The sequence below is a fragment of the Delphinus delphis genome, chromosome 13 (assembly GCF_949987515.2).
Source record: "Delphinus delphis chromosome 13, mDelDel1.2, whole genome shotgun sequence".
Lineage (NCBI taxonomy): Eukaryota > Metazoa > Chordata > Mammalia > Artiodactyla > Delphinidae > Delphinus > Delphinus delphis.
This window is the reverse complement of record NC_082695.1, coordinates 9,615,622-9,630,347: the sequence shown is the minus strand read 5'-3', so window position 1 is coordinate 9,630,347 and position 14,726 is coordinate 9,615,622. Positions and strand designations below refer to the sequence as shown.

The 14,726-nt window shown below is 42.1% G+C and overlaps 1 protein-coding gene across 2 annotated transcripts in view; it reads left to right on the top strand.

Annotated features, from left to right (window-relative positions):
* The first annotated feature begins 7,770 nt into the window (after window positions 1-7,770).
* Window positions 7,771-14,726, top strand: part of LOC132435887 (uncharacterized) — a 33,799-nt gene continuing 26,843 nt past the window's right edge. For both annotated transcript variants that reach the window (XR_009521670.1, XM_060028075.1), the window contains exon 1: window positions 7,771-8,839. Coding sequence is in view for 1 of the 2 variants with exons in the window: in XM_060028075.1 (XP_059884058.1) it covers window positions 7,908-8,839 (932 nt within the window). In the remaining variant the exon portion in view is untranslated. The remainder of the gene's footprint in view (window positions 8,840-14,726) is intronic.

Here is a 14,726-nt window from a genome sequence, read left to right as displayed (position 1 = left end):
TTTCTGTTCATGTTTATTATTATTTATTAAATTGTAAACTTTTTGAGGGCAAGCGTCATAACATATACATTTTTGTTTCCCCTACATAATATCCAACACCACAGTTTCTATACAATTAATGTTCTAGATAAATGAAGAGGTTAATACCAACCACACAGACCAAGTTAATATGTAACCCATCTGGCATTCTGAGGTCAAGGTATTTTTTTTTAAACCTCTTGAGTGAGCATTGACTATGTGCTAGGCAGTGTACTAAGTGCTTTACATGCATCATTCATTATTAAAATGTATCCAGGTCCTACTCTATCTTAGGCACTGTGCTAGGCCTTAAGAACACATTAGTGAAAAAGATTATTTACTTACATAATGCATGGTAGTCAGAGAGATTAACTAATTCACCCAGGGTTATTCAGCTAGTAACTGGGGGAGCCTCAACTTGAAACTGTATTGCCCTAGAAACTATGGTCTTATCCACTATATTATATTTCCTCTGGTGTGAGCTATAGAGAAGCCATAGGAGACTGGTGATGGCCCGGTTTGACCACACTCTCTTACACAAGCAGTGGTGGAATTCTTTTTGAGGATAGGGATTTGTGTTTTCATAAATCCTAAATGGCTCACATAATGTTAATTCTAAACCCATACCAACTTCTGATGGTTACTTAATAAATACTTACTGGACAACTGCCTTGATAACTGTACAATCCATTGGACTTCTTTATAACTTGGGAATTTAAAAAAATTAATTCACCCATAAAAATTTAATCATCAATAAGATCTTATTTCTCCCAGCCACTGTCAAGTATAAATTAAATTACCAATATTAACTGGTGCATTATTCCACCTATCTTCCCAGAACACTGAACATGCCCACATATGCACCCCAGACACACACATAACTACAGTCTGCAGAGCATGCAGTTAAACCTAGTCCTCTTATCACAGAAAGGCCCCAAGAAGCCCACATAGGCTTTTATCAAGAGCAAGAAGTGTAGTTATAGCAATGATAACACAAACTATGAAAAATAGATTAAAAGCATTTTACCTATCCACCAGCAAAGGTTTTCAGGTGTTCTGGCACTGGGTGGTACACTACTTCTACAATCACTTTACTCTGAAATTGACAGAGAAATATAAAGGAGAAAAATGGGGGTGGGGGGAATTCACTTAAAAAACAGTGTTACTATGAGCAGTATCAATAGGTATAAATAACTTGCCTGCCAACAGATTAAATCAGAGTGTGATGCAGGAAGAACAAGACATAACAAATGTTCTTGAAATGAAATAAAACTAGACAACGTCTAAAAATAGCGTCAGATGACTGATATATGTACAAAACTCATCAGTAGTGTGTTTAGGGCCAAGATCATTGAAAAGCAGGAAAGTGTGAACACAAAATTAAATCACAAATCTTTCTAGATCTGGGCATTGGAAGAACCAAAAATAGCCAACTCTCGAGGATAAAGCAGTTGTTTTCTGATGAGTTTGAGCAGTGGAGACCACCAAATCACTAGAAGAGGGAGGGGGAAGTAGGGAGAAATTTAATCAATGTTGGGAGCCATTCAGCCCAAAACAGAAGGGTTTTGTTGTTTATTTGTTTGCCTGAGTGGTCTAGCTCTATTATGGGTTGGTTTCCAGATGGGAATTCCTAAGAGCAACCAAAGGCACACTTGGGCTCACATCGCAGCCTCTCTTGTGTATAACCCACTTATGTATTTCTTGGGCAACAAATCCCATGGTCAGATTGTAGAAGCCTATTGTTTGATTGATTGATTGATTTTCTTGGCCACGCCTTGCAGCATGTGAGATCTTAGTTCCCAAACCAGGGATCAAACCCCTGCCCCCAGCAGTGGAAGCGCAGAGTCTTAACCACTGGACTGCCAGGGAAGTCCCAGAAGCCTATTGTTTTATTTTTTTATAAATTTATTTATTTTTTAAATTTATATATTTTTGGCGGTGTTGGGTCTTCATTGCTGGGTGCGGGCTTTCTCAAGTTGCAGCGAGCGGGTGCTACTCTTCCTTGTGGTGTGAAGGCTTCTCACTGCGGTGGCTTCTCTTGTTGCGGAGCACAGGCTCTAGGCCCACAGACTTCAGTAGTTGCGGCACACGGGCTCAGTAGTTGTGGAGCACAGGCTTAGTTGTTCCTCGTCATGTAGGATCTTCCCTGACCAGGGATCGAACCTGTGTCCCCTGCATTGGCAGAGGGATTCTTAACCACTGCACCACCAGGGAAGTCCAAGCCTATTGTTTTAGATCAGGGTTTCCTGACCTCGGCAATACTGGCATTTAGGGACAGATAATTCTTGTTGTGGGAGGCTGTGCTATGCATCGTAGAGTGTTTAGCAGCATCTCTGGCTTCTACCCATTAGATGCCAGTAGCAACCCCCATTCCCAGTTGTGAAAATCAAAAATGTCTCTAGATATTGCCCAATGTCCCCAGGGTGCAAAATCACCCCAAGTTGAGAACCAGTGGTTTAAGGGATGAAGAGATGATCATCCAGCCCAACCTTGCACCATACAGATGAGGAAACCAAAGCCCAAACACACTGAACGCCTTGCTCAAATACACACAGCTGGTAAATGGTGGATCTAATCCAGGAACCCCAGGTCATCACTGTCAATAACTCCACTATAGGCCAACTTTAGTCATTTGCATACCACCATCATGATTTTGCTATATCCAATGCCATTTAATTTTTATTTATTATTTTCATATGAGTTGATTTTTTAACTTAATAAATCTATTTAAAAAGGAAACAGGGCTTGCCTGGTGGCGCAGTGGTTGAGAGTCCGCATACCGATGCAGGGGACACGGGTTTGTGCCCCGGTCCGGGAAGATCCCACATGCCGCGGAGCGGCTGGGCCCGTGAGCCATGGCCGCTGAGCCTGCGCGTCCGGAGCCTGTGCTCTGCAACGGGAGAGGCCACAACAGCGAGAGGTCCGCGGTTTCCCTGGCAGTCCAGTGCTTAAGACTCCGTGCTTCCACTGCAGAGGGCACGGGTTCAATCCCTGGGGGAAACAGGCATATAAAGGAAAAAAGGTCAGACATAAAAGGTATGAAGGATCATGGTGTCAGAGGGAGAAATTTGTGCTCAGTTATTTTATGTATTTTTTACTTATTTATCAAGCACCCACACTGTGCCTACCATGTGCCAGGCACCATTTTAAGTGTTGTACATACATGAAATCTTTTTTCTTTTCTTTTTTTTTTTTTCTTTTCTGGCTGTGCCGTGGGCATGTGGGATCTTAGTTACCCGACCAGGGATCAAACCCGTGCCCCCGGCATTGGAACCATGGAGTCTTAACCACTGGACCACCAGGGAAGTCCCCATACATGAAATCTTTTTATCTTAATAACAACCTAAGGGAAAAAGGGAAAAGGGAGTGTGGGGTGGGGTTGAGGCCCAGGAGAGGACCCTGGAGGGTGAAGGGAAAGGTGTGAGGGGCTGCCAAGGTGAGAACCTAGAGGTGGGAGGGGCTGGGAAGGAGTCCCAGCAGAGCGAGCTGGGGCCCTGTGGTGAGTAGCAGAGAAATCACACTCCGACACCAGGCAGGGCAGGGCCTCTGCTAAAGACTGGTGCTACTGAGCATCAGCCACTGAAGTTAATGTTTTTCCCTTAAAAACCAAGTTGAGAAGCACTGGAGGTACACACACCACATTCTGCAAACGTTACGTCAGTCCACCTCCAAAAAAACATAAAAAGCTATTGGGTAATATTTTAGGAATTTTTGAGACTTTTTATGTTCCCATGACTAGTTCATAAATAAATATAAAACTTTAAAAAACGCACACACACTTGTAATTGCTGAATGAAAATGCCAAGTGTAAAACTGCTTTATTACGTGTTTTGCCAGCTCCTCGTGTTTCTTCAACGCTTGACCTTTCAAAAACAAGTTTTCTGGAAAATATTTTGTCTTTTACACTTTCCAGTTTTCACAGATCAAGAGGCTAATAAAAATAAACAACTTCAGGAAATTTAATGAGTGTTGTCATGTTTGGAAATGCTAGGATTTCTAAGAAAGAAATTTTCATGCTTTGTCCTTAGTGATGTGACAGCATTTATGTGGAAATCCATCCATGGTCTGTTAAGATGGGTCATACCTGAGATCACCAAAGTATCCAGGTACCCAAAGGAATACTGATGCAAATGTATTTTAAAGGAATACAAAAATGATAAAAATATGAAGCTTAGTAACTAAGAGCAAGCACTTTAGAGTTAGACAGCATCATAGTATCATGTCCTAGTATATACTGGTGTTACATACCAGCATTACAGGGTTATTGTGGGGATTAAATGAGATGTCATATAAAGGATTTAAGGAATGAAATACTAAATATATTTTAGCCACTATTATTCTAGTATGAAGCAGAATAAAATAAATAATAAGTTTCTTAGAAGTCTGAGGGTTTTCACATCTTTGCTTTGATGAGTTTTGAATCCTGGAACTAATTTCCATGTGGGGAGGTACTTGTTCATTCTTCTTAGCTTAAGGTTGACCTGTCTTGAATGGCTCTAAGTCAGCAATTCTTAAAGTGTGGTTCATCAACTCCTGAAGTCCCAAAGACCCTTCCAGAGAGTCAGCAAAGTAAGCACTATAATTTCGGTGACAGTAATTCTAACTATATTAATAACAGTAAAACTAATTTTGTAATCTCATATCTTATTTCATAATTTCATATTAGTAAACATAATACTAATTGTCTAATACTATTTTTGTTTTTCACTGTGTTGACAGTGGCATTGGTGGTGCAAAAAGAACAGTGTAGATAACATGGCTGATACCTTAGCATGATCATGGCAGTGGTACCAAAGTGTACTGGTTGATGTGTTATTCTTCACTACTATGTGCTCACAAGAAGAAAAAAAGCTAGTTTGATTTGAGAATGTGCCTGACAAAGCAGTACTCTTATTAAATCCTGATCCTTGAGTACGTATCTTTTTAATACTCCATGTGATGAAACAGGAAGTATCCATAAAGCACTTCTGCTGCATACCTAAGTACGTTGCTGTATTGAGAGAAAACACTTGCACCACCGTTTGAGTTAGGAGTTGAACTAGCCACATTTTTCATGGAACACCATTTTTGCTTGAATGAATGACAGACAGACTATGGTATTCAGGTTTGGGTATTTGGCAGATATTTTCTCAAAAATGTATGTAGCAGGACTGTCACTTTGGGGCTTCCCTGGTGGTGCAGTGGTTAAGAATCCGCCTGCCAATGCAGGGGACACGAGCTCGAGCCCTGGTCTGTGAAGATCCCACATGCCGCGGAACAACTAAGCCCGCGTGCCACAACTACTGAGCCTGCGCTCTAGAGCCTGCGAGCTACAACTGCTGAAGCCCGTGCCCCTAGAGCCCGTGCTCCGCAACAAGAGAAGCCACTGCAATGAGAATCCTGCAAACCACAACCAAGAGTAGCCCCCGCTCGCTGCAACTAGAGAAAGCCCGCGTGCAGCAACAAAGACCCAACGCAGCCAAAAATAAATAATTAAATTAATTAATTAATCTTAAAAAAGACCAAACTCATTAAAAAAAAAAAGACTGTCACTTCAAGGAAAACAATAGACACTGTGGTTACCAATGATAAAGTTGGAGCTTTGCAGTGGAAATAAGAATTTTGGAAAACTCAAATCCACCTCAGTGAGCTTGATAGCTCACGAACACGTGAAGACTCTTCTGATGAGAGAGTGGTGATATTAATGAATGGGATTTTTTAATATATAGTATAATGACATGTAAAAATATTTGGAAGATCTGCATAACTTAGGGAACTAGTATTTTCCAAATGACTGATACATACTGTGAAAGACTCAATCACAAAAAAACAATAAAAAAGAATCAATCACACATGGGTAAAAGAGCCCTTCAAGTGGAAGAAAGATCAATGGATTTCCTTGATATGGTTTTTGATTCCACATTGCTATCACTTGTTGAGTTTTGGTATGTTATCAAGGAAAAATACCCTCAACAATCAGAAAAGGCTGTTAAAATATTCCTCCTCTTCCCAACCAAATCTTTGGGAGACCAAATTTTCTTCATATATTTCAACCAAAATGAAACATGACTACATTGAATGGAGAGGCAGATATAAAAATCCATTTTCTGCAATTAAGCCAACATTAAAGAGATTTGCAAAAATAAAAAATAATGTCACTCCTCTTGCTCATTTTTTTTGATTTGGGAATATATAGTTATTTTTCATTAAATACATTATGTTAACATGTAATGGGTTTATTATAAGTATTTTTAAATAAATATTTTTTTCAGTTTTAATTTTTAATACAGTATATATCTAAACCCCTATAAACTAAAGGTTTTTGAGATCTTTGATTTTTAAGAGTGAGAGATTCTGGGACCAAAACGTGTAAGAATCACTATTATTAATAGTTCTCCAAACTTGGGCTGGTCTTCTTTGATTATTCACAGGAAGATAGTACTTAGGGCCACACCTGTAGTAGAAAATGATCACTTCCTAGTCAGGTTAGGCAGGGGAACATTGTGAGGAAAGATCTTCAGAAAGTAGAGTCAGCATTGTAATAGTTCATTCTTACAATAACAGGCAAGTCTAATGGAGTAGGACCATTGAGTTTAAGGAAGGCAAGACAAAGACCTTTGGGGAAAGATAGGCTGCAAGTCTGTGTCAAGGAAGAATAAATAGCTGAAACAAACTTTTTTTTGTTTTTTAGAGCCCCCAGGGTAGGGCAGGCAGTGTAAACATGGCAGACCTGTGTCTTTTACCACAAGAAGATCACATAAATCATGATCTTCCAGTGTGATTTTTTAAAATTTATTTAATTATTTATTTTTGGCTGTGTTGGGTCTTCCTTGCTGCGCGTGGGCTTCCTCTAGTTGCGGTGAGCGGGGGCTACTCTTCGTTGCTCAGGCTTCTCATTGCGGTGGCTTCTCTTTGCGGAGCACAGGCTCTAGGCACGTGGGCTTCAGTAGTTGTGGCACGTGGGCTCAGTAGTTGTGGCTCACGGACTCTAGAGCGCCGGTCCAGTAGTTGTGGCGCATGGGCTTAGTTGCTCCACAGCATGTGAGATCTTCCAGGACCAGGGCTTGAATCTGTGTCCCCTGCATTGGCAGGCGGATTCTTAACCACTGCGCCACGAGGGAAGTCCCTGTGAGCAGTTTTTCTCCTTTATTTGTCAACATAAACCCTTTCTTTCGGGGCTGCTGATCTCCAAGGCAGCTGGTCCCTTATATCCCTGAGTCGTCAGCATTAAGATGCTGGGTTTCTGAAGTCATCTCTTCTCCTATGGCTCTCTAGGGCTCCATCTCCTGACTGCTTAGCTCTCGCGGGGGCTCAGACCCAAAATCCGTGGCTGGAGGAATGTCCTCAGTCCCCTTGGAGACCACCTAAGACTGAGACCCATCGAACACAGAGAAACGCCCCAGCCCAGAAGCGGGAGCGAGGCCAGGGTCCAGGCGGTGCCTGAGGTGAGAACGAGGCTGGGGGCGGGGCCTTGTCCAAGGTGCGCGTGAGGCCACACCCCGAGGTGAGCGTGCTGGGGGCGGGGCCACACCCCGAGGTGGACCTGAGGCCCGGGGCGTGGCTGCGCCGGGGAGCTGCCCGGACCGTTAGTGATGAGCCCAGCGTCTCCACAAGTGGCGCGCGCAGCGCAGGCCTTGAGGCCGTCGGCGCCTCCTGGGCGTCGCTGAGAAGACCCACGAACCGCTGAATCCCTCGCGGGCACAGCGAACAGGTGCCCCCGCGCGACAGGAGCCGGCAAGGGGCGGGGAGAGGGGGCGCGGCAGGAAGCTTGGGGCGGGGTGCGGCCGGCCCGGTGAACTGAAGGAGCAGAGGCTGGCAGGAAGGAGCTGGCCGGGCCGTGCGGCGCGCGATGTGGAGCCGCCGTTGCCGCCGCCGCCGCTGCTGCTGGGGCTGCCGCCGAGTCGAGAGACATGGAGCTCAACAGGGCGGATGAAAACCCGTTGCTCCCTCCTTGCAACATCCCTCCCGCTTCGTGTCCCCTCAGTCTTCCCTTCCTCAGCCTTTCCTTTGCCACCCATTCCTCCTCCCCAGCGCCCTATGAGCAGCTGAGCCCGGGGGGCGGGGGAGGGGACCCTCGCCGCCGGCGAGCGGGAGGGGCGGGGCGAGGCGGCGGGGCCCCTCCCCACTGTGGCCTGGCGCGCGCGGGCGTCGTCTGCCTTGTGCCTCGGCCTAGCCGGCCGCGCTTCAGCACCCTCAGAGCCGAACAGCGCCTGCTGCACCTAGCTGACCACCGCGGTCGCAGTCGTGAGTCCTGCCGCCGCCGCCCTCATCTCCTTCCCCGGGGCCCCGCGGAGCTGGAACTGGCGTTAGAGGAGCTGGCGTTGCTGGCGGCCGGGGAACGGCCGTCTGACCCGGGGAAGCATCCTCAGGACAGGCCCGGGCCTCTAGCCGAGGTGGCCGGACTGCAGCCGCCGCCGCCGCCGCCCGCCCAGGATCCCGAGCTGCTGTCGGTGATCCGGCAGAAGGATCTGGTGTTGGCGGCCCTAGTGGGCAAGGCACTGCTCGAGAGGAACCAGGACATGAGCCGGCAGTACGAGCAGATGCACAAGGAGCTGACAGATAAGCTGGAGATGAGGACGTCCCTCGGGGGATGGGTGGAGGGCGGGGAAGGGACAGGTACCCGCCTGCCAGCCCATGGTAGCTTCGGAAGCCACTCACCTACCTCACCCCACCTCACCCCTTCGTTGCTCATCCTACCTCGCAGAAAACCGCCTGGAAGGGAGGTGGAATGGGGGTTATGGATTATCAGACGAGGTCATTCGTGGAACCCACCTAACTTTCCCACCCTGCTCAGCAAATGGGTCCATGCAGGGCTCCAACCGCCGTGGGCCGTTCTATATAGGTACTACACACAGCATCTAAAGTGGAGCTTACAGTATGGCTAATTTATACAGCACTGAGGTGATGCCTGCACACAGAGTAATTAGAAAGCCGGGCATATGCTCCAGGCTTAAAACATGCTCCAGGTTTTCAGAGAAGTAGTTAATCGCTAATCAGGGTGTTAGCCTAAAGCTTTCCAGCTTTGGAGTTAAAGCCCCTTGTTTTAACTTCGCAGCAGCTAGGAAGGAAACAAGTGCCCCCAAAGGAGCTTTAGATAGCCTTCAAATAGTCAAGGATTAGGAGGTTTGGTTCCATTACAGAAATCAGGCCACCCTGGGCTCATCACGTGACCAATGGTTATGGATTTAATTTGGACCGCAGTTTTTATATGTATTTAAACAGTACTTTTCTGTTTCTGTTCTGGGTCTCACACATGCAACTGGATGGCCAAATGCAACCTATGAGAACCGTATAACTTTAACTGTTGTCCTTTTCTGCCTGTACATTTACTGTTGTTACTCAGTTTGGTTGCAACCAGTTCTTCTTACTCTTAGTTACAAGAGAACAGTACGGTCCTGAATAAGGTCTGAAATTGACCCTAGTCTGGTCCCATATCACTGCTACTTGTTGAACGGTCAGAATATAGGTTCAGAAACTTTTCTATAATAAGAAATGTGTCTGTAGTCCAATGACATATCAAATCAGGGAGAAAAAAGGAAACCAATGAGTACCCTGTAGTTCACTTGAATGCCTAGTTGTAGTTAATTAGGTTTGCCAGTTGATGAACTCCTGAGATACCTCTCTGAAAAGTGGTTTGTGAAACCTGTAGGTAGACTGCCAAAACACAACTCAGTGAACTGAATTGTTGAATTTTCACTTGAGGTAGAGGCCTAGAAATAAAAGGTGTCTTCTTAAAAAAAAAAAAAGATTCAATTACAGTCTCTATATAGAAGTACTACTGCATAGATGTATGCTTGTGATTTCAAATTCCTTCAGTGAGGGACTTGATTAAAGAGACAGCTAACTTGAAAGGAACATCGTATCAGTCAGTTTGATTGGTGATAGATTTCAGGGTAATCCCGAGCGTGCAGTTACACACATCCTGGGTTCCATTTGGAAACTTTATACATGTCCTCAACAAAGGAAAATGATTGTCAAATTCTATAACAAGAAAGGTTCTGTTGTAAAAGAATAAGTTACATTTGACTTTTTGCTGTTGACTTGATAGACAATAATAAAATAGTTTAAAACTCTTATTCAACTATTTTAGGGCTTGCCTGGTGGCACAGTGGTTAAGAATCTGCCTGCCAGTGCAGGGGACAGGGGTTCAAGCCCTGGTCCGGGAAGATCCCACATGCCACGGAGCAACTAAGCCAGTGAGCCACAACTGCTGAAGCCTGCGTGCCTAGAGCCCATGCTCCGCAACAAAGAGAAGCCACTGCAATGAGGAGCCCGTGCACCGCACCGCAAAGAAGGGTAGCCCCAGCTCGCCGCAACTAGAGAAAGCCCGCATGCAGCAACAAAGACCCAATGCAGCCAAAAATAAATTAATTAATTTTTAAAAAAACTATTTAAAAAAATCTTCACTCCTCTCAGGTCAGCATATGAGCTCTAGTGTTAAAAGTTTATTTTAATTTCTGGAGGTTGGTTGCACAACACTGTGAATGTACTGAACCAATAGTACACTTAAAAATGGTTAAAATGGTAAATTTTAGGTTATGTATACTTTACCACAATTTAAAAAGTAATGTTTTAAAAAGTTTATTTTTAAAAAGTGAAATATTGATCAATATTAATGATTGATGAGATGGTTCAGTTATACTATTTCTGCTAGGTATGTCTGAAAGTTATTAAATTTTAGTTTTTTTAAAAAGTAAACTTAAAAATATCTTATAAAGGTATTGTCATGAGCTCCTTGTTAATTCTTTTAGTATTAATGAGAGTGACAGATCTGATTCACAGGGGACTATTTCACTTGATTCCTGCAAGTGAATTTTCCCTTGCAAATTATGCCGCAAGTATGTTTTTTAAGCAGACTTGATTTTAGAATGTCTGCTTGGACAAATTCTTTCTAAAATTTAATACAGCCACTCTGCTAGATTTTCAGTTAAATTCAACATTTAGCAGTAGAGAACCAGCCCTTACTTTAGAAAGCATTTGTAATTTTCTACAAACTATTAGACAGTGGAGTCAAACACATTTTCTCATAAGTTAGTTTGAAAGATAAATACATGAGTGGACTTTGAGAGAATGTTGGTTTGACTGTTACATAATGAGATTGGTTTTAGTCCCATCTGCTTCATTATGACTTCAAAATTGGCACCTTTCTAAGTTCAGGACCAACAAGTCATTTTCAAGATCTTTTCTACTTATTCATTGGCTAATATTGAATACCTCTCCAGTTCTGTACGCCAAACCTAAGCTTTTGTTTTGTCATTTAAAACATAAGGTACTTGATCTTATACTGCTCTCTCATTAAAGGCATACTCTTTAAAGTCTTTATTGGCTTAAAGACTAACATAGAAGTTTTTTAGTTATGTGTCTCTTAGGGTTAAAATGAAGATTGAATTAATTTGAGGGGCCGTAAGGTTTTGGTCATTTTTTCCACCCTTAAACTGACTATACTGTATTTTATTCACTCGCTGAATCAAATTTTCACATGCTTAAAGATCTAAAGGCATTTTAAAAAATTTATTTCTTCTGGGCTTCCCTGGTGGCGCAGTGGTTGAGAGTCCGCCTGCCGATGCAGGGTACACGGGTTCGTACCCCGGTCTGGGAAGCTCCCACATGCCGCGGAGCGGCTAGGCCCGTGAGCCATGGCCGCTGAGCCTGCGCGTCCAGAGCCTGTGCTCCGCAACGGGAGAGACCACAACAGTGAGAGGCCAGCGTACAGCAAAAAAAAAAAAAAAAAAAAAAAAAAAAAAAAAAAAATTTATTTCTTCTGCATACACAATTAGCCCTTTTGCTTTTAAAACATATCCAGCCAGGTCCTTAGTTTTTTTCCCCCAGAATATGAACTAAAACAGTAACTTGCATTTATACACTTTTTTCTTCAGAGATTATATATTTAGTTTTTAAAAATACGTGTTTAATATCCAGGATCCCCCTTTTTCCCATTCTAGCTGATAGTGAATTATCCTTTACTGCAAAGGTAGTCTTTTCCCTTAATTACATTTTCTTCTCCCTTCCCTAGGCCAATTCTCATGATTCTAGCACTATTTTTTTTAAAGAGGCAAAACAAGTAAGGTGAAAATGATTACATAATGAGGTAGTAGATTTAGGTAAGCAAACGCAGGGGTCCTTATTTGCATTTGGTGCTTGGTCCACTTAAAAAGTAGTATTTTTTCTTTGTATTTTTCAAGAACCATATACTAGACTTATGAGAATAGTATTGCTTTTTTGGTTCTTTGTAGAAATCTGTTTCTGTAACAACCAATTTTAGGTAGGCTAGTAATACTAACTTGTTTTTTTCAGAGTTTGAAATAAACTTTTTTTTAGAATGGTTTTAGATTTACAGAAAAATTGGAAAAATGGTAGAGTTTCCATATGCCCTGCCCCCAGTTTCTCTATTATTAACATCTTACATTAGCATGGTATACTTGCCATAACTAGTGAACCAATACTGATATGTTATTATTAACTAATGTCCTTAGTTCATTCAGATTCCTTAAACTTTGCCTAATGGCTTTTTCTGTTCCAGGATACCACCTTACATTTAGTTTCTGGATCTTCTTAGTCTCTTATTTGCTGTAACAGTTTCTTAGATTTTCATTGTTTTTGATGACCTTGACAGTTTTGGTATTTTTTTTCTTTTTTTATTGAGGTATAACTGACATACATTATTTTATTAGTTTCAGGTGTAGATATTAACTTTAAAATACCATATAACCCTGAGAAACAAAGAATAGCATGGGCAGAGCCTAACCTCCACACTTGTTGATTTTCTGCCTAGAGTTTACTGGTTAATTTAGCACTTAATTGAAAATATAACTCTAGGAGGAAACTTTCTTTTCTCAAAATAGACAAAAGGCTAAATTCTGTATGTTCATTAAGTTTTGATTTTTTTTTTTTCAAAGTATGGGGAAACCTGAATTGGGAAGTTTGTCACATGTCCAAAGAAATGTAAGGACAGAATAGACTGATCAGCACCACCTGTTCTCAACCCTCCCCCCCACAAGTAGATTAGACTGGTTTAGTTACTTTGTTGGGCTATTCACCAACAGCTGTTTGCTGAATATTTTTAAGTCTCTCTGTTCTTTTAGAAAAGAAGCCTGATTTATCTGGCCTCTCAGTAGCACTGATTACTGAGTTCTTGCTGTAGCCTTCTGCTTGATCTTTTCCATTTTGGAAAAACTCAATAAAAGCAAGTGTCACAGTTTTAGGATTGCAATTAACATTTGCTTCTGCATTTCATCTTTCTGAAGTTTGTACAGTGACTAAAACATTCTCATTTTTGGAAGTTCAGCAAAATGAGGGAAGCATAGATCAGAAAATTCTCATGCTGAGGAGTACAAGTCCCTCTCTTGTCATTCCTTTTCCCATGTGTTCCAAACTGAGGCCGTATAAAGTATAACTGTAATGTGACTTTTTCAACAAATAGAGTGGCTATATCCAAATTAGTTGTTCCCTTGAAGTGGTCAACTTTGGAGGGCATACATTTATTTCAGGGAAAACTGCCTTTGCTTAATGTGCTCAGAATTTTAATTTTGGATCACTGTTTTTCTTTTGGCACATTATTCTGACTGCTCTGTCACAGTAAATTTTCATCTTTGGGGGGTAAATTACACTTTAAGAAACATTCACAAGTCACTCAGATCAAATTAGGGGAACAAAATGGCAGGATGAAATAGAATAATCTCTTTTTAAACACATCTCAGATGTGAAGTAATGGGACTGTTTTTCTTGTATAACTATATACTGCCCCCTAAGGCTTTCCAAAAGAGGCATTCCAAAAAACATTTGAAAGGTGAGAACTTGGGTAGAATAAGAGCATGGTTTTCCAGGGTGAAAAGATGTCTGAGTACTCTGAAGGAGAAGATTAAAATGCTCGTCTTAGGTTGTTGAAACAATCTCAGTACTTGATATCAACCTTCAGTGCATCTGAATTTCCTGTAGAACCTAGATAGGTAAGTAGATAGATAGATAGAGAGATAGGTAGATAGATGCATCCCTAGGCCTCATACCATTCTTGACTGTATCACAATCTTTGGAACTGGTGTTCAGGTAGATATATTTTAAAAAATACCAGAGATTTTCTGACAGCACCAAAAATTGAGGACCATTGCTTTACATTTCATATATATTTCATATACTCCCTGAGGTACAGAGTTGACTTTTTTGTACATACTATCCTTTGTAAGTAGGGGAACATACTTGCCTCTGTAAAGAGGCATTTGTATTCTCTCACAGAAGCAAAAAGATGTTCTCATTTCCTTCAATCCAAAAGAGTTCTTTTCTATTGAGCTGCTGCTTCAAACCATCTGTACTTTTCCTACATACCATTTGTCACACTGTACAACTTACTACTTTTATCAGTCCCACTAGAATGGAAACTCCATAAAGTCAAGGACCATGTCTGTTTTGCTATCACTATGACCCAGCACAGTGGCTAGCCCATAACAGGCACTCAAGAAGAAAAGAAAGGATCAGAAATAAATATGCAAGGCTAATAGGCCATGATTTAACAAAAGTAGGCCTGAACCTGAACTTGCCTTAATGATTTTGAAATACAATGCTATATATAGCAACAAATATTTATTAAGTTGTGCGTTAGAGCACTAAACAGAGTCACGTGACTGAGGCACCAATCCCAGTTCTCCCATTTGGTAGTATAGACCTTGAGATTGTTACTAAAACTCTTCTGTTGCTTCATTTGTATTGAATAAGAAAAGGTGGTTAATCTGAAGGAT